The following is a 21,213-nucleotide window of genomic DNA, read 5'->3' as shown; positions in this document are numbered from 1 at the left end:
CCATGTCATGGAGGGCAAACCTCATCAAGTTTCTTCTATTGTTTTACGTCTCCAATTTTATATCTCTTCTAGGGGAGGTCGCCTCTGTGATTCCTTTGTTTTCCCTAAGTCTTGGAAGAATCAGTTTTCTCAGAGTATTGTCCCCACAAGTCAGTCACATTCCAGTGGAAGGCCACACCACACGTCTAATTATATTCAGGCAGCACAATTTGGCCTCGATGGGGGAAAAAAAAAGGCATAAAGTTGGTTGGGAAGGGAAGTGGGGAGGTGGATGTGGCAAGAGTCATGGGAGGGCTGATGAACATGATCAAAACTCACTGTACGCATTTCTCGAAGAACTTATAAAGAAACCATATGACTGCTGCCCAAGACAGAACACATGTCTGCGATCCTGGATTTAAAATGAAGTCAATGAAAGTTAAGAGAAAAGACAGGGGGTTCGTTAGACAGCCCAAGCTGCCTGCTGTGATTGCATGGGTGCCACCGGATACCACATCTGATCTGCTTTGCGCTGTGAACAAATCCTAAGAGAATCCGAAGGTTAGCTCAAGTTGCCCTGTGTCTGACTCCCACTGAACAGACACTCATCTATACATCAGAACTTTCTAGGGTGTTTACTTATGTCCCAGACGGTGCAGTAGGCACCAGGTACCTCACAGTGGAGCAGAACTCTTAGACCCTTATTAAGTGTGAGGTCATTATGTAGCTGTAAACGGAACGACAATGGAAGAACACTTCTGTTGATGGGGAACAGGCAGCCAGATAACACCACGTCCGTCTGTCTGTCTGTAAGGAGCGGTGCAAAGTCTGTGAATCCTTTCACAGTACTTTAGATGATGCATACAAAGAACATTAGCTGCCTGTTTCGTATCCTGCGGCAGACTGGCAACTGGATGGCCCGGGTGACACTGCCATACAGGACGTGCGGGGGCAGGGTTTATTTTTTATGAGACTGACAATGCCAGTTCTCCCTTGGAAGGTCTTTCTTACTCCAGATTTTTGTGAATTGCGGGGAGGTCTACAGGCTGAAGAGAGAGGTAGTTATTATTCTGTGTTGGAACTGGCAGGCATGAATAATTTAGGGGTCATATCTGTAAAGGAACAAATGTCAAAAACAAATTGACAACCATTCTTCCGGCGAAGTACCGTTCATTTTCAAAAGGTCAGCGCGGTAGTTTTTTGTTTTTTTTTTTTTTGAGTAAGTTCTGAAATCTTCACTTCCCATTTTACATTTCACACAGGTTCGGAGAAAACGCGTTTTGAGTAAGTGTTAAGGGCACTTGTGCTGGTGGTAATTGGTATTCCACAAGCGTATTACAGCCGAGGAGACCGTGAAGAGCCCGCCAGTTCTCCTTCAGCTGGTGGCAGGGGTCAGAGCAGCACTCTGTAAACACAATGCTGTTTTGGCCAGGCGCGTGGCTCACCTAGGGTGGTGCTTACACTGAAGATCTTCTGGCTGAGCACAAATTGGCAGGGACACAGGCGCCTACTGCATAAGGCAGGGACAGGACCCTTGGGTTCCAGGGTCAGATGTAGCCCATGCATTTCCTGTGTATGGCCCGGCAGGATTTCTAGAATTGCATTAGTCAGGTCACCGCACTGTCCCCTGTGTATTCCTACCTCCAGCTGCTCCAGGAGCACTGGCTTCTCCTTGCAGGAAGGAAGTCAGGTGGTCTGGAACATTACTGCACAGCCCCAGAGAACTACGTGGTGATGATGAAGATGGGGTGGTAACAGAACCCATACTTTAGACTCGAAAGTGTAGAGGCTACCGTGAGAATCCAATTACACATGAAGACCCAGAACACAAAAAGATAGATCACTCATATTTTTGTCTTAGAAGTATCAAGATGGATCATCTCAAAAGAGAAAACTCGGTGGTTTCAACTTAAAACAAAACAAAACAATAACCAAACCAAACCAAACTAAAACACACTTATAAACTAGATAGTGGTTCAGCAGAAAGATGCTGAGGTCTTGGTAGCCCCATCTTAGCACGGGCTCTGACTGGAAATTTGACCTCTGTGTAAGTCACTTACCCATTAAGGCAATCAACAGGTTGAATTGAACCAGTTTGTGACTGATTTTGAGTCCCAGGGTAGGACTTTGAGACACTCATCCCCGGCCACCTGACCTCTTTTATATACTGGGGTTCTATGTGAGACTCCTTTTGAAGTGAGTTTTCATGGCTTACAAAGAAAGTGTAGAGACCACTGCTTAATATTCAATGTCTGAAGTCTTCCACATGTATAAACCCCGGGGATGCGGAAGGAAACCAAGGCTTAAACTTTTGTGAACTGCTCTATTGAGAATTTGGAAAACGTAAAACATTCCAGAAACTGCTCAGGGACCTGGGTCCTTGAGTTAGCAAACTGGCAGTCTCATATACTGAGGCCACTTGGGATTAAAAAGAAGAAATGAATAAAGAAATCAGTACGAGAGAGAGAGAGAGAGAGAGAGAGAGAGAGAGAGAGAGAGAGAGAGAGAGAGAACATGGTGAACGGAGTACTGTCTCCATAAGACTCTGGTCTAGGCCAGCTATAAAGTGGCAGGTTATATGTAGAGACCCCAGATGTACAGGTCCATGGCCCAGTGGTCCCAGCCTTACCCTGGATCTCCTCAACTGTGATTATATATATATATATATATATATATATATATATATATATATATATTTGATATTTGCCTTACGGTGGTGGTGTGAGGGCTAAATACAACATCTCAGCAAATGGCAGTACTCTCAGGATGCGTTCTAGATGACTGCAGCCCCGCCTTCTTCTGATGATGATACCAACCAGAAGTCAGAACATTATTTTTCTTTGACAAACATTTTACACGATTGGACAGAAACCTATCTCAGCATACCAGTCAGGTACAGATTGTGCTAGGCTGCCTAAAATCTCCTCGCCATTATCACGGTGAGATTAAGCAAACGGGAAACAGTAGTTTTGATGGTATTAATTAACTTCACCCCCCCCCAACACACACACTTATCACAGAGGGAGATGGTGAACAAACAGGGAAACATTAGTTCCTGAAGGCATGAAGTACAAGCTGCTAGGAAGAAGGGAAGTGGGCAGCTGATGAACGGGGGTGGAGGTGGGCGGATGACAGCCAGGAGGACTTGCTCTTGAACTGGTAATCCTGGCCAACATGTTGCTACAACTCCCTGAACTTGTGAAAGTTGTCCTTAGCGGGGGTTTTGTTTACCATCAACAACCAGTACTGAGTGGTAACTCGAGGACACCCTAAGCCACTTATTGTATGTCCGTGTGCACGTGCGTGCGTGCGTGCGTGCGTGCGTGCGTGCGTGCGTGCGTGCGTGCGTGCGTGCGTGTGTGTGTGTGTGTGTGTGTGTGTGTGTGTGTGTGAGTGTGCTCCTTTATTTAGGACACTTACTATAACATATTATTTGTTCCCTCACAACAAGGCCTCCTCCTGACAGCCAAGATTCTGTTTTTTTCCTGTCGTAAGTAATTATAAATGTACACCTCTCTAAAGATTCCCAAATTGAGGGGCGGAATCTCGTTCAGACAGTAAATCACAGAGACATCTCCATCCCTTGGGCAGCCGCAAAGTACAAGTCAGATGTATGAGCTCTCACGCTCAATTCTCCACACCTGAAGGAAAATGGATGCTTCACTGTCTCCCTGGGGCAGCGGGGCGGTAGCGAGTGGGGACCTGGCACTTTTGCTGGAGCGATTTATATTAGTTCCGCTCAAAACAGCAACAACCACAAAACTTTAGATGTACTGTTCTTCCATCTTCAAGATTCAAGCCAGGAAAGTGGCTTGGAGTCCTACTGGAGGCCATTTGTCCCTCCAGTTATGTACTTGAATGAACTTTAGTCTCCTCCACTCCTGCCAACCCAACCACTCTTGTCAACAGAGTCATTTTTGTTTGTTTGTTTCTTTGAGATAGAGTCTCAGGTAGAACCGGCTAGCCTGAAACCAGATGATCAGGAATTCGAACTCCTGATCTGTTTGTCTGTGCTTCAAGAGGTCTATGATTACTGGTGCGTCCTCACACTAGGCATTATGCACGCTAAGCAGTCACTTTGACAACTGACTTTCATCTCTAGTCCAAAGAGTCTCTAGTGTTCCCCTTCCGACATTCCTGACATCTAGGTTTCTGGCTTCTAACTAAAACCCACTGTCTCATCTTCATGACTTTACCGTCAAAGACAAACACCAAGGGGATTTTCATTCCGTTTCACACCAGTGCTCCCCCTGTTCATATGCATATCCTGGCCTTGCTTTAGTGAAAGGGTTGCACCTCTGCCTTAAGGAAAATGCATACAGGCAAAGTCATTTCACAATGGGACCTCACTGTGGTACAGAGAAATGTACTGATTGTTTATTCTGTGTCTGAATGACATAGAGGGTGCTAATTTGTACAAGCCAAAAGGACACTGCTCCATCACTTGATGTATCTCCTGATGGGGTCAGGAAGCGGTAAACAGAGACGTAAGAAGCTGCTGTTGTAGCATGGGATGCTGTTTCTACAGTACACATCCTTTAGTAGGTAGGAGAACGTTCTAAAACAATTTATCAGCAAGCATCATGCACTGTGTGATTACGTGTTATACTTTTAACCAGCGGTGGTCTGGCAGGTTGCTTACCCTAGAAACCCGTGAATACATAGGAAATGTAGCCCGCTATGATCTTATGATCGCTGTGATGACAGGAAATCAGGAAGAAGGAACTTTCCAGTTCTATTATAATCTATTCAGACTGGTGTCATATGTGGGTGGTCCAGTCCTGAATAACACAACATGCAGGGCACGGCTGTATCCCAGTGTTCCAAGAAGTTGGGGCTGCTTTATTTACTATGATACCAACTGCTAGTACTTGGCAGTCATTGTTCTAAGTGCTTCAAATATTGTGCCTTGTGAATCTCTCTACACAGAGGCAGCACGTACGGCTGGGCAGGCACTGTAGAGGTGGCAATTAAAACTCACAAGTGGTCACACAGTGGGAAGTGGGACAGCTGGAAATTAGATGGGGGTTGATGTAGATGTCAATGGTATGCCAACCTGGGTTGAGCCTTCGGAAGGACAGGGACAGTTCATCTCTGTAACTTGTTTAGCAAAGGGCTTTACAAAAGGGCTTTACAAAGGGAGAGGCAGAGGTGACCTCAGCTTGTATGGCCAGTATGAAGGCAGCGGTGTCTCTGAGTGACTGACTCTTTCTGTCACAACTTACCTTTATCTTTTATGCATAGCATTTCTTGCGTTCCTACCTTGCACACTCAAACTTGCAGAGGAGTCCAGAGACTGCTCCAGCGGCTGCTGACTGGGAGGGACAATTGGTGGGCTCAACATGTTCAACCAGTCTCTGAAGAGAGAAGAGAGTAAGTGAGCCATACGGTTGCAGCCCCATACATCAACTTGATGCTCCCCCTTGGTTTTTACTTCTCTGGGGTTTACAAAGGAACACTTTATCTTCCTTCATGTTTCAGCAAGAAAAATGTTGAGGACGAACATAATAACTCAGTTTTGTGAAGAGGTTAATAAGGAGTTGAACATTTAACCAACGAGTTGCTTGATTAAAGCCATAGGCTAAATGATAACCATTTTTCTTCATATCGGTTGGTTATCCTGAAAACATACACACACATTTCTGAACTTAGTACTTTCTTTAATCTACAGTAAGAAGCTGTTCTAGCCAGAAGCAAAGATTGCCAGCTCCTAGGCCAGCGCCAGCCCCGTGCTCCCGATAGTAAGAGCTTGGCCAAATCACTTAATGCTCTGAGATTGACCTGTACAAAGGAGAAAGATTGTAACAGTTCAGAGTTCTGCTTACAGAATTAGGCGAACCCCACTTGGCATGGATCTGGGTAACCCTTAGAGTTGTCATTTAGTAAATCTCACTTGTGACATTCTGGTGCAGAAAGCCGATGTTATGGCCTGATCTACAGTGGGAGGTGGTCAAACTGGTCAAACCAGTAAGCGATGGCTGCATGCTCACCAGGGCATTCCACAGCTCAGCATTCACCCATACATAGCTGAAGTTTCCCCTCTGAAAGCCACTCTTTCTCCCACTGTACAAGTATTTTAACATAAAAATCACTCGGTTCCTACTTGTAATATTTTAAGAGACTTTCAATCACTGCTTACAGTTATCCCTCGATTATGGTTGCTGAAATAGGCAAGGTGAACATGCTGTGTAATTGAATTTCATAATGACACATTAAGGACATCAGAAAGGATTTGTCACAGACATTTACGTTAATGGGACATTTTCTAATAAGTACCTTTTATTTAGCCCTTTTAATTACAGCTGACCAAAAATCTCCTGTACTATAGAAAATCATGAGGTCATCGACAAATTACCAGCCCAGCGACCTTATTTCTTAGTAAGAGTATTGAAAAGCAGGCGAGCAGGAGAAAGGAACAGAATCATCTGAAGACGCTCTTCCTGTTTTAGCTTATAGCATTAGTATATCCCGGAAAGCCTTGCATGCATTGATAGCATTTATACATTTATCCCCAGGCTTTGTTACAGCTATAGAATGCTGCACCCTGTGCATTGGGCTGTCGATGGCCCTCATGTTGCACAGGACAGGGGGACATCACGTCCAGGCAACCCTCCAACTGATTTCCTAGGCTTGGCTATGGACCAATGAAGGGGCCCAAGCTCCCTAGTCATCACCAGCAGGGAGCCTCTATCATGGTAAGCGGGCAGTCTATCTCTTCCCTTTTGTACACTGGGGCCACTTACTCAGTCCTAACAGAGTTTTGGGGCCCCACATCTATCTCCTGTTTCCCTATTGTTGTGGTACGGGGACAAACTTACCTTCCTCACCAGACTCCACCACTTAGCTACATTTTTAGGGGTGTACCTCTCGCCCATTCCTTTTTGGTAGAGCCAACATGCCCTGTCCCCTTATTGGGAAGGGATCTTCTAGCTAAGTTGGGAGCCTCCATTTCCTTTGCTCCCCCCATCGCCTAAACCCAAGCTCTCCAGCAGCCCCTCTGCTCCTTCTTCTAGCCAGTCAACCTAGTAACACAGATGCATTGTTTCCTTTAGCAGCTTCTCAGGTAGACCCCCGAGTCTGGGACGTACAGAACCCCTCTGTTGCTAAACATCATTCTCCTGTTGTCGTCCAATTACTGGACTCTACCAGATACACCACCCAAGCTCAATACCCTCTCCCTCTCCAGAGCCTTAAGGGACATAAGTCTATCATTTCCTTCGTCCTACCTCTTCCCCTTTTAACACTCCTATACTAGCAGTTAAGAACCTAGTGGAACCTACTGCCCGGTTCAGGACCTCAGGTGCATCAATTCTGCAGTGGTTCCTATCCATCCCGTCATGGCTAACCCCTACACACTTCTGTCCATGATTCCCTCAGGGACTTCCTGTCTCTCAGTCCTGGATCTCAAGGATGCCTTTTTCTCCACCCTCTAGATACCCGGTCACAGGACATATTTGCCTTTACCTGGACAGATGCTGACACCTACTTCTCTACCCAACTCACCTGGACTGTGCTACCTCAGGGATTCCAGGACAGCACACACCTGTTTGGCCAGGCCCTAGCTTCTGACCTGTCATTCTTACCTCCCCTTCCATCTAAACTGATATTTTGTGTAGATGATCTTCTCCTTTGTAGTCCTTTCCTGGACACTAGCTGAACCGACACCGGTGGTCCTTCTAAATTTCCTTTCCAGTCGAGGATACAGGGTAACACCTTCTAAAGTTCAACTGACCACTCTTCAGGTCACCTATTTGAGACTAACAATTACCCCAACCCACAAGACTATTACCTTAGAAATAACCTAATTCGGTCTTTAACTGTTCCTTCTATGAAGGAGGAGATTTTATCATTTCTAGGAATAGCTAGTTTTTTATGCTCCTGGGTTCCTTCTTTTTCCCTTCTTTCTCACCCCAAAGCAAGCAGGAAGTAGTCAGACATCACAACGACCCTATTCCTGCTTCACCATAGCCTCTAATTTTTCTTTTTAATTAAACCAAAAGGGGGGGGGGGGGAGATGTTGGTATTCTGTCTAAGCTCCACCCCTACAGCTACCTGGCTGCCAGGTATGCTCCGCCCCACAGTTGCCAGGCAACAGCTAGGTGTGCCTGACACTATAAAAGGGGCTGCTTGCCCCCTCCTCCTCCTGTTACCCTCTCTTACCCCTCTTATCTTTGTTCTTTTGCCCATCCCCCACCTCCACATGCCCCTGGCCGGCTGCCTTCTCTTCTTCTACTCTTCTCTCATTTAACCTCTCCATGTAGAACCATGGTGTTTGTGTGTCTTCTGTCCCGGCAAGGGCCGAGATTCGAAAACCTAACAATGTGCACCTGCTGCGTCACGCGCACCTGCTGCGTCACGCGCACCTGCTGCGTCACGCGCACCTGCTGCGTCACGCGCACCTGCTGCGTCACGCGCACCTGCTGCGTCACGCGCACCTGCTGCGTCACGCGCACCTGCTGCGTCACGCGCACCTGCTGCGTCACGCGCACCTGCTGCGTCACGCGCACCTGCTGCGTCACGCGCACCTGCTGCGTCACGCGCACCTGCTGCGTCACGCGCACCTGCTGCGTCACGCACTCCAGCCCTGTCCTACATTTGGGCAGGTTTTAGTACTTGTAGCTGGAATGAGCACTGTGGGGGAAAATCTGGCCTTTCTCCTCCACAGACGTGGATGGGCCCCGTGGTAAGTTCCCACAGGAGAGCCTAGGAACACAAGGCACACCCGGCACTGTGAGGACCTAACAAGCTCCCTGCACAAGGGGCAATTAGGTACCGACAATCCCCTCAACACCCGTCTGCCCTCTCGCTCACAATGTGCAAGATGACAGTTTCCACAGAGCAAAAACTAGAATGCCATGTTTAGTTTTTAAGTTGTCCCAAGCCTGGTCCATGAGAACCTCTCTCATAAGGTAGTTTTGATTTGTCTCAATTCTTAGGATAAGCAGATTTGATTGCATTTTCATATTTAGGACCATTAAAGAAACATATATATGCACCATATACATGCATGCACGTGCATGTGTGTATTTTTATGTATGTATCTACATGTATTCATGCATTTTTCATATCGTTATCAGTTTCTTTCTTTTTGTTTGGCCGTTTGTCTTTGCTTAGCCTGCCACTGCCCATGTAAATGCCTTTTATTTTCATGTAGTCAAATGTACCATTTTTTTTTTTTTAGAATAGTTAGAGTCATAGTTAGAAAACTTTCCCCTACAACTACATTTTATAGAAGTCCACCCATGTTTTCTTCCAGTTATTTGTCTGGCTTCATTTTTAAAATTTAGATTTCTGATCCATTTAGGGTTTAGTCTAGCATATTCGTGTCTATTCTGGTTTATATATGCTTGCCCCAGGGAGTGGCACTATTAGGAGGTGCGGCCTTGTTGGAGTAAGTGTGTCCCTAAGGAATAGCAGATACCCCACATAGGCCATGGCATTTGAATATTTGGTCCTTAATTAGGGACACCTTCTGTGGAGATTTAGGAGGTGTGGGAAGTATGTCACCGAGTTTGAGAGTTTAAAGACTCTCATTTTGAATTTGCTTTTGCTCCTTACTGTTTGGGGTCAGAGATGAAAGCACTCAGTTCTCGGCTGCTGCTCCAATTCCTGTGCCTGCCTGCTGCTCCCCACAGTGCTGTGGTAGACTCTTGTCCCTCTGGAACTGTAAGCCCCAAACAAGCCCTTCCTTCTGTAGGCTGCCTTGGTCGTGGTGTTTTATCAAAGCAATAGGAAAGTAACTAATATATAATGCGATTACATTTTTAGCTGAAGTAACTCTTTTGTTTGGTCTTTTTTCCTGGGTGAGCCATTTTCAAACTATAATTGTAACAGACTTTTGCATGTTAACTAAACATGGATTAAGCAGAAACAACCAAGCTGTTTTCTTACAGTACCTTCCAGATCTCCCAAGTAGAAGGCAGAGGACGTACACTGTGCCCAGTTATGCCCCAGGACTGTCAGATCTCTTTGGACCACACAGCACACTGTGAGAAATGCTGGCACAGCTTCTGCCAGTTTCTTGCCTAACTGACCCTCTTCATTCTCCTTTTCCCTTTTAAATATGGCTATCAAACCATATCAGGGCTCTGTACACTTTACTCTGCCCCTGAGCTCTATCCCGAGCCTTTAAAAAAATACAATACTTTATGTAATTCTTAATAGTATCTTTTTTTCCCCAACAGAACTTCCCCTCCTTTTTTTTTTTGTCTCCTTGTTAATAGGAGCCAGTGGAGTGGTTCGGCTACTGTACATTACACATTTACCTCTGTGTGTGTGTTTAGTGTTAATCATGATCAACTTTAAATACCCACACCTTCCTCTATGCAAGCAAAAGGCGCTGGATGAATGTGACTTCCAGCTCAGGCTCCTTTATAAGCTGCTGTACTGGTTAGTTCTTTGTCAACTTGACACAGCCTAGGGTCACCCGGGAAGAGGGAACCTCAACAGAGGAAATGCCTCCATCAGACCAGTGTTTGGGTCAAGTCTGTGGGGGCACTTTCTTGATTAATGATGGATGTGGCAGACCCCAGACCACTGTGGGTGGGCAGTGCCACCTCTAGGGACATGGTTCTGGGTTGAAATTAGAAACCATATTGAGCAAGTCACAGAGAGCAGGCCAGCAAGCAACTTTTCTTGATGGCTCCTGCTTGTGGGGCGGATTCTTGATTAAGACTGATGTGAGAGAGCACAGTCCATTGTGAGTGGTACGGCCCGTGGGCAGGTGATCCTGGATGTGTAAGGAAGCAGGCTGAGCAAGGCAGCTAGCAGCTATCCTCCATGGTCTCTGCTTCGGTTCTTGCCCCCAGGTTCCTGCCTTGACTTCTCTCAGTGACGGATATTGATCCAGATGTCTAAGCTAAATAAACCCCTCTCCTCCCCAAGCTAGTTTTAAAGGATGCTGTTTTATCACGGCGACAAAAAGTAACTAGGACAGGTGCTTATCCCAGTTTTAGTTCTGAGCCATTTACAGGAGCTTCCCACCCTACCTACCATGTTCTGGAATCTCTTCTTGTTCTTTGTTCAGCGACTCTCAGAACTGTCCTGCTCTCAACTCCTGGCTGCTTTCTCAGCTCTGACTATCACTCATGCCAGCGGCTGACTCTCGCCCTGTACTGAGAGGCTCCGCTCTTTGGTCAGTCATCATTCTTTCTGTCAGGCCTGCTCTCTGAGTACATCCTAAAGTGTCTTCTCCCTGCCGTTGTTCTCAAGGACTCTGTAAGGTTTCCCAACACATCCCCCATTCAAAACACGGGAGAGCGCCTGGCCTCCCATGTGAGCACTGACAATGTTTTATTTAAGAGTTGAGGTAGTGGGATCATTTTAAATACCATGCAAAAATGCAGTGCAAAGGGAGAATAGAAGCTATCTTGTGAATTTCAATGATGTCAGGAACCTTCTAATTTTGGTAAAAAAAATACTTAAAAAAATTATTCCATCTAACCCATGTGCTAGACAGAGGACACTATTTGAGTAGAGCTGAATTGGATATTGGTAGAACTGAACACAATGTTATCAGTTAAGACAGACTGTGGTTTTAGGTTGGGAATAGCTCATTGTATGAAATGCTTGCTGTGCAAGCATGAGGACCTAGATTTGGATCCCTAGATATGGTAGCATACTAGAGCTCCTATGGAGAGATGGGAGGGTGGAGGAAGGACACTGCCCAGAAACTCACAGGCTAGTTCACTTGGTGTACGAGGTGAGGGCCAACAACAGGAGACCTTGTCTCAAACAAGGTGGGGATCGAGGACAAGCACCTGAGGGTGTCCCCTAACCTGACTCCATGCCATGTTTGTGTACACACACACACACACACACAAATGCACATGCACATACACTTCTATACAAGAGGTAGATTGACTTCAGTTTCTATATTTAAACAAGATTTTGTTGGTAAGAGAATTATTTTACAACATTAATTTTATTAATGTGCTAATATTATGTGCTAATATGTGTTAATATTAATTAACAGATAAAACTACACAACACACAGGCACACACATACATGCACACACATAACATATGAGCACAAGCTAGCTTATTATCTCTTTGTGTATATGGTAACTACTGGCTGAATTCCTGTAAGCCAGGCCCTGGGAGTTGCAGGATGCAATATTTTTGGTTCCCACAGTGAGAGTGTCGTGGTCTAATGGAGGAAGCATTCTAGTGTACAGAAAAAAAAAAAAAACAAACTACAGAACAGAGTCTGTTCTGTCCTCATTGGTTGATCAGCTAATCTGTGAGTGTCCTTAAAGGGTCCCCTGCAGTGAGGCAACCTATAATCTGGTACACACTGATTGGCTACTTAGGGGAGCACTTATTTAGTGACATCAAATTTGACACTATTGGGGGGGTTAGATGCCTACTACCATAAAGAGGAAGTGATCTGATAAAATACTTCTCATGAACTTGGTGGTCTGCATCAAATACTCAGTGGCATTCATTTGTTACTAATGACTGTTACTTATTCACTGAAAGAAAACTGGATTCTAAAAGTCTTCTCTGGTCAGAGAAGGGACTGAGGAGAGGACTGGTAAATGTTTCAGTTTTGTGGAAATTCACGTTCTTCTAAAAACTGGTCCACTTTTTTGTTTTGTTTTGTTTTTTTAAGCAAAATACACATGGGCTAAAAGCTTCCAGTTGAGGAAGCTAGAGGCTGAAACTGTGTGTTTGCTATGTATTTCTGGATCCCAAAGAAAGAGATTCTGTACCTTAGGTCTCCAGAAGGTGATGGTTAAAATTTTTCTGGGAGTCATCGGAGTAAGTGTATGAACCATCCACATGTCCCTCTTGCTCTCCCTGTTGCTATACTGTGAAAATTGGCCAGAGGGGTAGGTTGAAAAGGTGTTCAGCTAGTTTCCAGTGGGGCCTTGGAATGATGGGCAGCGGGCAGGATGTGGCCTATAGGCCATGTTCAGTACTCTCTAACTCAGGAAGGAACTGTGCAAATGGAGGCTTCCAGGCAACATGTAAGTCTTTGTCAAGAACTCTGCTCCCATCACCAAAGTCCAAGCACCTGTCTTGCTTCATGCTCTCTGCAGCAAAGCTCCCTCAGCTCCTCAGGCATTCCCTCAGCTCCTCAGGCATTCCGTCTAGGCGCCCAGCTACAGCCTGAGGTGAATGACGGAGGTAGCGCTCTATCGGCTCTAACTGCCAAGCAGACTGCTGCGGAACACATGTCAGTATCTGTGAAACACATGAGCATCAAAAGCCCAGAATGGAGCATGTGCCTCAGTTAGGTTGAGATACAGGATTTGTGCACACTCTGAGGTATCTTATGATACTTGAGTGCACACACATAATATATAACATAATATATATTTTGAATAAAAAGAAACGCAAGAATCATGTTCCTTTCATTTTTAGTTTCTAAGGAATCTCCATACTGCTTTCCATAATGGCTGTACTATTGTCAACAGCATCGAGGTGAGCACTGCCAGCATTTATTGTTGTCTTTTTGATGTTAGCCATTTTAACACGGAAAGGATATCTCTTTGTGGGTTTTCCTTTGCAAGTCTCTGACGATTAATGAGACCAAACAGTTTTTATTAGCATATAGTCATTGTACAAAATGATGGTTTCACTATGATGTTTTCTTACATTGACATCATGTGACTTACCTAGTTTCATTCTCTTGTCTTATCTTTATTCTGTAACCTTCTTCCCTCTTTTCAAATAGTTGCCCTGTACTTTCTTATGTCATATACATATATATCATGCACATCTACACACTCCCCCCCATATATATATATATGTATATATATTTGTATGCCTACCTGTACACATGTTCTATAGTCTGCATATGAGAAAAATATGCTTTATTCTTGTGACTCTGGCTTATTTGCTTAAAATGATCTTTAAGTTCCACCCATTTTCCTTCATTGTTCACAACTCATTGTTACATGGGTGGATAAAGTTCCATTGTTTAACTATACAGCACTTACTTTTACATTCATTGATGATGGCCACTTAGGCTATTTCCATAAATCAGCTACTGTGACTAGTGCCACAGCAAACATGGGTGCAGGTATGACTGTTGAATGGTGAGTTAAATTCCTTTCAGGAATTCAGTAGTATCATAACAGGATGCTCTGATAGTTCTGCTTTAGTTTTCTTGAAGAACCTCTATGCTGATTCTCTTTTTTTTTTTTTTTCCTGGAGCTGGGGACCGAACCCAGGGCCTTGCACTTCCTAGGCAAGCGCTCTACCACTGAGCTAAATCCCCAGCCCTATGCTGATTCTCATAATGGCCTTGGTAACTTACATTTCATCCCACAGTGCATTGGAGTCCCTGCTCTTCTCTTCCACCCCATATTTTCCTACATCACAGCCAGTCAGAAGTGTGTGTATGCATCGTGTGTGTGTGTGTGTGTGTGTGTGTGTGTGTGTGTGTGTGTGTGTGTTCTTGGTAACGGCCATTCTGATTGTGACAATGAGATGGAATCACAATGTAATAGGTTTTTTTTTTTTTTTTTTTGGTTCTTTTTTTCGGAGCTGGGGACCAAACCCAGGGCCTTGCGCTTCCTAGGCAAGCGCTCTACCACTGAGCTAAATCCCCAACCCCACAATGTAATAGTTTTGACTTGCATTTTGGATTTTGTAATAGAAACATCTATTGACCATTCATGCTGTTTCTGAGAAGTATTTAGTTCATTTGGACATTTATCATTAATTATTAATGGGATTTTGGTGTCTTAAGGTTTGAGTTGCATGTAAATATTCTGTATTAGAAAACATTAGAAATAAGACATGGCTCCCATTCCTGAGGAATTCACTGGTGGGAGTGGTTTGAGTCACACAAGAGAGCCTAACCCAGTGTATGGCTGAGAGAGCAGATCAGGGAAGGCTTTATAGATTAGCAACAGCCATGAGACAGCTCTCCCTTAAGGATGAGAGTGAGGTAACATGGTAGAAAAATAGCTGGAAGAATACTCTAGAAGAAACAGTACACAACACAGCAGGAATGCAGTGCAATGAGAATGCAGTGCACGGGAGCCTGAAGCACTTGTGGCCATGTGAAGTTTTTAACCCTGGGTGAGTGTGTGTGTGTGTGTGTGTGTGTGTCTGTGTGTATCTCATACATATATGTATGTATTGCATTCAGCTACTGAAAAAAAATTGAGTACATGAGTGGCACACTAGGTTATGAGGGCTCTAAGGAATCAAGCAAAAGATGTTAGTCTGGAAGAACTGTAGATGTGCATGTCAGCAAGACCTCAGTGTAGATGTGTAGAGAAAGGATTGGTGCGAGATTAGAGAGGGGCCGTGAAGACCAGCTAGGCCATGAAGAACATTGCTGTGCAACTGGGAATAAATAATGGGTATGATTTAAATATTCAGGTGTATGGAAAGAGATGGAGAAAGCACAGAACTTCCCCCTTGACAAAAGTAATTCCTCATGGTGCCAAAATAGTTGCCTTTCAGTGGGGTCAGAAAAGGACACACCTGTTGGCAGATGGCAGTCTATCATCCGGATTCCTTAAGGTGGAGCTCTCTGACTCTTTCTGTCTTCCTAAAAGTAGGACATACACTTTTTCCACTAAAGGTGCTTTTTTTTTTTTTTTTGTATCAGGGAGAAAAAAAAACAGTCTTTTCATCAAAGATGGGGATCTGGTAGTAAGGTCAATCTGGACAAGAATCATGAAAAGAACTTTCTTCTTCCAGTACGTTCTCTTATTCACCTCCTTATCCTCTCCCCACAATTTACTGCTAAGTTCTTTCATACTAAGAACCCTTTCCATTTCTTTTCATGTTGTATTTCTATACCTGATCTATCTCTGTTTAAGGGACGTGTAAGCCTCAGGGTTTAGTCTTCTTTGGTTCTCTATTTCTCCTCTGTGAAAGCCTCCATGCACATGCGAAACTTAAAATACGAGTGTCACAGGGAATGCGTGTGCTTCCCTCCTATTTGTCCATCTTCTGTCAATATGGTTCACAAGCTCCAGCTTGAGAACCAGAACGTGTTCTGCTCTGAACATTGTACAAAACTCTTCTGAGAAGATACCATGTGTGAATGTTCTTCAGTGATCTTCAACATCTCTGCCAATGGCAATTGGCCTTAAGGATTTTTACATTCTTTTTTAGATTATCTTTGTGTACTTCATTTGTTAAATTACATCTAAATAGGTATCGAGGGCTCACATGACCAGCACTGTTGGATCCACAGGGACGCTGAGCACATTAGGACGTAACTCCACAAACTCAGGAACATACAGACAGCCAGAGGTAAAGATGTGTCATGTTCTTTAATGCATGGAAAAATGTTTGATATGTACACAGGGAAAAGCAAGTTAAAAGAATGATATTTGACTGACAGCTAGGCAGAAGTTCTAAGGTCTTAAGAGACTAGGAGAGCGATGGGCTGAGAGTGCTGGTACGTGTCTATAAACATGCTAGTACTGGAGAGACGGGGAGGAAGGAATTCAGGATAATCTTCACCACGTAATGAGTTCAAAGACTGCCTGAGTCTTTTTTTTTTTTTAAATAAGAAACCCTGTCACAAACCACAATAAACAAGATGGGAACATACTTATATTTTTGGCAGGAGCAAATCAGGGAACGGGGAAGCGGTTAGGCAATGCTTATCAAACGCCTGAGTAACTCTCCTGCCAGATGCTCACGGTGGCCTTGGGAGAGAGGACAGATGACACGTCGCTTCTAGTTCCCTCGGCAATAACAAGCCTGTGGAAACCACCTAGGTGTCCACATTCAGTCAAACGAGGAAGGGATTTCTAGAAGCTTGTGAAAAATAAGCCAATATCTGTATACAGATTCAGAAAGGGGCAGAGGTTAGGACTAGCCCCAGTCTCAAACAAAAGCACATGTAAGTTGTGTTTCCTACTATACACACAGGAAGTTTCTAGATGTAGGTGTCTAAGAAACTGTTTCTCGCCATTACAGCTGACGGTAAAAATGAGGGGCTAGACATCTTCTTAGTCTCTACCTTTCAAACCTCAGCTGCACTTTGGTTTTGTACTGGAGGTGTCGTTGTTGTGGTTTTGTTGTTGTTGTTGTTGTTGTTGTCGTTTTGGTGCTGGGGATAGAATCAGGGCTTCCCTCTTGCTAGACAAGTTCCTACTGCTCAGCTCCACGTGCAGCCCTAGACGCTTCCTATCTTAATATTAGAATCTCTCTCTGGGATCTTCCACCATGATGAGATATGCAGGTCTTCTGAAGTGTCTAAAAACAGCCAATATCAGTTATTAAGGTGAGCAAGTGCTTATTGGATACCGTGCTTTATAGACCTATCTACTGACGGAGAAGGGACAGGAGTAACAGGTTGCCTTTCTCACTGTCGCCTCCCACCATGTAAGCCAAGGTCCTGGTGGCCCGCCTCACTTGACGGCTGGACTCTAAAGACGAAAGCCGAGCATCTCAGGTCCTCTTCAACGCTGGCAGCGCTCCTGGAAGCGGTCGGGTTTGTATCTGCACGAATGGCAGATGCTTCAACTGGAGGTTCGACTAAAAAGTGGGTGGCCGTGTAAAACTTCCTTCCTGAAACTGGAATCTGAAGAAAAGGCTGCGCACGGCTACACCTGACATTTCAAGGAACACAGGCTGACAAAGAATGGTTAGAGCAGGAGAGTAAGAGACACTTCCCCGTAGAGGGCAGGCCACCCTGACAGCTTCAAGAGGACACAGACTTTCTTTCTAAATTGGGGTTCAACTGAGCATGTGATATTTAATATTAGATTTTGTCATTCAATCAAAAGGATCCCTTCCCATCCGTCTCCCCTTTCACTCTCTTTGTTTCTTCTCTTTCCTCATTTCTTTCTTTCTTTCTTTCTTTCTTTCTTTCTTTCTTTCTTTCTTTCTTCCTTCCTTCCTTCCTTCCTTCCTTCCTTTCTTTCTTTCTCTTTCTTTTTTTTTTTTTTAGTTGCTGAAGGAAACAGAAAAGTCACCCGGGTAGTGACTCATGTCTTTACCTTGCAACGGAGAACGACCAGGGTGAAAATTCTGGAGGAAGTCAGTTTATCTCCTCAAAACAGAAAAGCCCAATCAAGCATTGTCTGATTAATTAGAGACACTTGGAAAAAAAAAAGTGCTATCAAGGCCCACAGCTGTAATCAATTTAATCAACATGCAAAGAGCCAATCTCTGGTTTTCTTGATGAACAAAGCTGAATGTTAAACAGAAGCGTGACATTGTAGTGCCATTAGCTAAATCTGCAAACTGAGAATTTTCCCCAAATATTCAAAGTCAAGTAAGGGCAAAGCAAGAAACTCTCTCATCCTGTCTCAAGCTACGGGCTCCACAGGCTTGGGTATTCCCGTGTTAAAAAAAAAAAGAGGTACGGATGAGCCTCGAACGCAGACTGCTCCAGTGAGGACAATCACAAAATCAACCCCCCCCCCCTCCCCGCCACACTGTGTCACTTGAAATTCCAGGAGGAGTGAAGCAGCTCTGTGTGGCATCTTCACAAGCTGTTAAGGTGTAGCAGCATGCTGAAAGCATTCTAACTCAGCCTTTGGCAAGCCAAGAGCAAAAGACTGCAGCCTTTTCTAACAGGAGAGAATTAATTGTTCTAAAATTAGAATACGAATACAAATTCATTTAAGCCTCCCTTGTGAAATTTAGCAGTGCTTAGAGAGTAGGTGGGGTTTAACTCAGGCGCTATAATCCAGCCCTGTGGGCTTTTTGTAAAAAAAAAAAACAAAAAACAAAAACAAAAACAAACAAACAAAAAAAACCCCCGCAGGTCTCATTTTCCTCAGTAATCTGTTGGGTTATCAGAAATGGTATTTGCCTAGTGATATCCATTTTCCTTTGGAATGTTTGGCTGTACCTCTATTTTCGGCACTCAAATAAAACAAGGATATGCTAGAAGAAAGGCTCTATCAGGTGGATGATAATTTGTCCCTTACTCCGACCCCCACCGCGTTGACTGGCTGCACAAGAAAATATGGAGCTGAGAAAGCTGACAGGATATTCCGCTGACGAGATTAATTTTTTTCCCACAGTTGCAGAGTGTGTTAATTGTAACATTTCAGTTAATGAGAAATATTGTGATAGGATGCCAATGTGCGAGACAAATGGACTTTTAAACGGATACGAGGGTAAAATGCTGTTTAAAAAAAAAAAACACTTGCGATGAAATGATCCTGTGGCACGGGCAGGGGCCGTTCCTGCCAGTCCATTAGGCTTCTGAGGGAGGGTGATAACTTTTTCCAGTGGCCGGGCTGGAGTAGGCACTGCAATTATTCAGTGTTACCACAGCTTGCGTGCAGAACTGTGAGACGGGGTAGCAGACACTGCAGGATCAGAGAGAGCATTCGGACTGCGGTAGACCCAGAACTGCATGGCAAGGTGCACAATTCAGGGACTGGCCGCAATGCGAGCTCCAGCCTGGAAAGAGGAGTCCCTCTTGCTCCTTTTACACGTCGTGCTCTTTCCCTCAAGGCCACCAGATGGCGACGCTACAGCTCAAAGGCAAGTTGGATCCATTTATGAATGGAAACATCCAGTATGCGCTCCTTAGCTCTCCGGGGTCTTTTCTAAATATTGTACTTGACAAATTCATCCATGCTTTTAGGTGTAATTAGGATTTTGTCTTATTTGTCTCTTCTAGCATACAGAGCCAGTTCTCTCCAGCTTGTGGCCGTTATGCTGGTTGGGGGTCTGCAGGTCAATGGACAGAACACAATGAGAAGACAGAGCGTACTGATGAAGCAGGCGGATAACCAGGATCCCGAGTGACCAGGGATAAAGGCTTGCAGAGCGACCTAACAGGGAGGGTGAACCCCTAACATGGGGGAGGGTTAGGAAGGACTCTTGACATCAACGGGGCACCTGTGTCTGTAAAGCTAAATGAGCAAGAAACTGGCGACTAATGGCAGCTGGGGTTCAGGTGCTGCTTTAGAGGAGGAAAAAGGCAAGATCTTGTTTTATAGCTCAACTGCTTTCAGTTAGAAATAGTCTTCACAGCAGTTCTAGAGGGTGGAGTGGACACTCAACCTTTAGATGTGACTTTGGATGCTCACCTCTGTGTACCTTTTTATTGGCTGTGTATGAAGGAGTGTTATTACTAGATAAAAAGCTATGATATGTTTAGGTCCCATGAAATGGTTTTCCAAAGCAGTTATATCAACTTCTATCCCCCTGGCAGTCGGTCATCAATCCATCGTCAGTGTAGTCATTGCCCTCCAGCAGGGCATTCACAACCCCCGGCAGGGCACTCACTCCGTTCCTGCACGAGTTCCTACCTTCTCTGACGGGTATCCATATCCCCGGTGGCATTTACATGCTATATTCACACCTACCCAGCAGTGTACTCACACCCCTTTGCAGTGCACACGCAACGTCCCGAGCAGGGTATTTATATGTCCCTCAGCAGTCTTGGCCATTTATCTTTCTTTCGGGTTGTCTCTATTTCCTTTCCTATTGATTTGTGTTTCGTTTCTATATTGTGGGCTGTGTGTAACCCTTGTACTACAAATGTTCTATTCTGTGGCGTGTCTTTTTCCCTGAAGTGGTGTCCTTTAATAAGTCCCCAATTTTAATATAATAAAATGTATTAACGTTTTTCCTTTATGGCTTGTGAAATTGGAGAGCTGCCTAGGAACCTCTTCCTACCCTGAGGTTATGAATCTAGTCTTCGGTGCTGTTCTTGTAAAGCATATAGTGTAGAGTGGAGGGCGGGGCAAGCATCAGTCAGCGAGTCATGTACAAATGTACAACTGCTAAGAAGTTCATGTTGCAGGATGCTTGACAGGTAGCACAGTGGCCGAAGGGTGTGAACTAGGCAAGGGGGACACAATGAAGACAGAAGGCAGTGTGTTGGGGGGAAAGGCACACATGGGCAGAGGGGAGGGGGCCAGTGTAGTTTGCACACAAATCCCTACAAGGAACACTGTATGAAGTAAGGTTGAACCAGTCTTGTGATCTGTTCCCTGTGAGTGAAAGGGTTTAATAGGAGGAGTAGGCTCAGGCATGGGTTTACAAAGGTCACTCTAACTGCTCTATGGGGGACATAGAGCTGTGGTTAAAAGCACTGGTGATGAATGGAGACTCCATATGAGTCCAAGGGGAAGACAGTGAGTGGCCTAGGAGACTAGACACTAAGTCATTAGTGAGACAGGAAAACTACAAATGTGCATGGGATCTGCCCCACACCATGGGGCGTAGTGTCCTGGCGACGGTCAGCTGCAGTCCAACTGGTTTGGATTATGTCTAAGTTGTCTCGTTCAGCTGAGAGGACAGCAACTGCGTTAGCCCAACGGTGTGCCAAGGGAG

At 44.8% G+C, this 21,213-nt stretch overlaps 1 protein-coding gene across 7 annotated transcripts in view; it reads right to left on the bottom strand.

Annotated features, from left to right (window-relative positions):
- Positions 1–21,213, bottom strand: part of Cfap20dc (CFAP20 domain containing) — a 245,665-nt gene that overhangs the window by 8,669 nt on the left and 215,783 nt on the right. For 6 of the 7 annotated variants that reach the window (NM_001014137.2, XM_063274380.1, XM_063274382.1 and 3 more), the window contains one exon: positions 5,242–5,336. In NM_001014137.2, the coding sequence (NP_001014159.2) occupies positions 5,242–5,336 (95 nt within the window). Of the gene's footprint in view, positions 1–5,241; positions 5,337–10,894; positions 19,600–21,213 lie in introns of those variants that run through there. The other variant, XM_063274381.1, reaches the window with a different exon arrangement.

The sequence above is a fragment of the Rattus norvegicus genome, chromosome 15 (genome assembly GCF_036323735.1).
Source record: "Rattus norvegicus strain BN/NHsdMcwi chromosome 15, GRCr8, whole genome shotgun sequence".
NCBI classification, from domain to species: domain Eukaryota; kingdom Metazoa; phylum Chordata; class Mammalia; order Rodentia; family Muridae; genus Rattus; species Rattus norvegicus.
Note: the sequence above shows the minus strand (reverse complement) of the source record. Positions and strands in the feature narration are given on the sequence as shown.